Source organism: Neomonachus schauinslandi, chromosome 9 (assembly GCF_002201575.2).
Source record: "Neomonachus schauinslandi chromosome 9, ASM220157v2, whole genome shotgun sequence".
NCBI classification, from domain to species: domain Eukaryota; kingdom Metazoa; phylum Chordata; class Mammalia; order Carnivora; family Phocidae; genus Neomonachus; species Neomonachus schauinslandi.
The window spans coordinates 30,302,372-30,305,173 of NC_058411.1; the positions used below are offsets into that span (position 1 = coordinate 30,302,372).

The following is a 2,802-nucleotide window of genomic DNA, read 5'->3' on the forward strand; positions in this document are numbered from 1 at the left end:
ACACAACATCCCAGGACACCCCAAGCCCATGCCTGCTTCAGCTTCAGCCATTCCCCAAAGTGCCTCCTGCATGGAGTGCCACACTTGTTCCAGCCCCAGCTGTCCTACCAGGGCAGCCCTCGCGCAAAGCACTCTGGGATCCATTGGCTCATGCCCACTTCAGCTCCAGCTGCCCCTCCAGGGTAGCCCTAGTGTGGAGTGCCCTGGAATCACCCAGCCCAAGCCCACCACAGCTCCAACCAGCCAGTCAAAGTCAAAAGGCACATGTAGTCTACACAGTGGATATTCCCACACAAACCCACTCCCTCAAGACTGGCAGAGGTATGTTTCGCCTGACCCCCAGAAACAAATACAGGTCAGACAAAATGAAGAGATAGAGGAATATACTCAAAATGAAAGAATAAGACAAAACTTCAGAAAAAGAACTAATGTAATAATCTACCTGATAAAGAATTCAAAGTGATGTTCATAAAGATGCTCACCACATGAGAGAAGACTGAATGAATTCGATGAGAACTTCAATAAAGAGAAAATATAAAAAAAGAACCAGTCAGAGCTGAAGCAAACAATAACTGAAATGAAAAATTAATCATTAATTGAAGAAGAGATAAAGAATTTTCCAGACAAACAAAAGTTAAATGAGTCCATCACCACTAAACTGGTCTTACAAGAAATGTTAAAGAGACTTCTTTAAGTGGAAAAGAGAAGACCATAACTAGAAGTAAGAAAATTATGAAATAACATTTCATTGGTAAAAGCAAACATATAATAAAGGTAGTAGATCAATCACTTATAAAACTAGTATGAAGGTTGATGGGGCGCCTGGGTGGCTCAGTCGTTAAGCGTCTGCCTTCGGCTCAGGTCATGATCCCAGTGTCCTGGGATCGAGTCCCACATCAGGCTCCCTGCTCAGTGGGAAGCCTGCTTCTCTCTCTCTCTCTCCCACTCCCCCTGCTTGTGTTCCCTCTCTCACTGTGTCTCTCTCTGTCAAATTAATAAATAAAATCTTAAAAAAAAAAAAACTAGTATGAAGGTTGAAAGACAAAAGTAAAATCAATTATATCAAAAAATGAGTAAAGGGATTCATAAAGAGATATAAGGTATGATATATATATATAAAACATGGAGGGGGAAGTATAAACGTGCTTTTAGAATGTGTTCAAACTTAAGCGACCATCAGCTTAATATGGACTGTTATACACTTAGAATTTTATGTATGAACTTCATGGTAACAAACTGAGAACCCATGATAGATATACAAAAAATAAAAAGGAATCCAAGCGTAACACTAAAGTCATCTATCACAAGGGAAGAGAGTAAGAAAAAGGAGCAGACAACTACAGAAAACAACAAAATGGCAACAAAGTACATGCCTGTCAATTAATTACTTTAAATGTAAATGGTCTAATGCTCCAATCAAAAGACAGACATAAGGTGATTGAATACGTTTAAAAAAAAGACCCATCTATATGTTGTCTACAAGAGACTCACTTCAGACTTAAAGTCACACATAGACTGAAACTTATGGAAAAAGATATTCCATGCAAATGAAAGTGAAAATAAAAAAGCTGAGGTAGCAATACTCATATCAGACAAAATAGACTTTGTTTACTTATTTTTAAATTTAAATTCAATTAATTAACATATAATGTATTATTAGTTTCAGAGGTAGAGGTCAGTGATTCGTCAGTGTTATATAACACCCAGTGCTCATGACATCACGTGCCCTCCTCAATGTCTATCACCCAGTCACCCCATCCCTCCACTCCTCTCCCCTCCAGCAACCCTCAGTTTGTTTCTATGATTAAGAGTCTCTTTCGGTTTGTCTCCCTCTCTGATTGCATCTTGTTTTATTTTTTCTTCTCTTCCCTTATGATCCTCTGTTATGTTTCTTAAATTCCACATATCAGTGAGATCATATGATAATCATTTTTCTCTGATTGACTTATTTCACTTACCACAAAATAGACTTTAAAACATAGAGGAACAAGGGCAACTGCGCGGCTCTGGGAAGGGCTAGGTGGGGAGGCGGGTGGTTGCTTGCTGGATGCAGCCACAGATCATGTGACTGAAGGGATCCTAAGGGATGCCAGCCTTCCTCCCCTGGCCTGAGCGCCCAACCGGACCCCAGCTATGGGGTGCTGCTACAGCAGCGAGAACGAGTACTTGGACCAGGACCAAGAGGAGCGGAAGCTGCTGCTGGATCCTAGCAGCCCCCCTGCCAAAGCCCTCAAAGGAGCTGAACACAACTATCACAGCCTGCCTCCCACTCGCACAGATGAGCAGTCCCTGCTCTCCTCCATCCTTGCTAAGACAGCCAGCAACATCATTGACGTGTTTGCTGCGGACTCCCAGGGCATGGAGCAGTACAGCACCCGCTTGGCTGTGCTGAGCCTCAGCCTGACCCACTGGAAGAAGCTGCCGTGGCTGCCATCTCTCACCAGCCAGCCCCACCAAGTGCTGCCCAGTGAGCCCATCCCCTTCTCCGACTTGCAGCAGGTTTCCATGATAGCTGTTTATGCCTACAGTGCACTTTCTCAGATCCAAGTGGATGCAGAAGAGGAGCTGGTTGTACAGTTTGGGATCCCGTGAGGAGAAGGATCCTTGAACAAGCTCTTCTTCTCCTCTCTTTGCCCCATCTCCATCCTGCCTCCTGGCTCCCAGCCTCTCTGCAGCTCACACAGTACCCTAACATAATACTAATCACAGAGAAGAGTGTGGAAGAGGAGAAGGGTGAGGGTGGAAGCCTGAGCAAATGAAGATGGAGCAAGGGAGGGTAGAACGATTTGGGACTGGTGTTCA

The 2,802-nt window shown here is 43.8% G+C and overlaps 1 protein-coding gene across 1 annotated transcript; it reads left to right on the plus strand.

Annotated features, from left to right (window-relative positions):
* Positions 1-2,133: 2,133 nt before the first annotated feature.
* LOC110571422 (ragulator complex protein LAMTOR1-like) lies at positions 2,134-2,592 on the plus strand. Its single transcript, XM_044918234.1, has one exon. It carries the CDS (start codon positions 2,134-2,136, stop codon positions 2,590-2,592), a length of 459 nt encoding a protein of 152 aa, XP_044774169.1.
* Positions 2,593-2,802: the final 210 nt, after the last annotated feature.

Coding starts and splice junctions, on each gene's coding strand:
- LOC110571422 (XM_044918234.1), top strand. CDS start 2,134: ATGGGGTGCTGCTACAGCAGCGAGAACGAGTACTTGGACCAGGACCAA.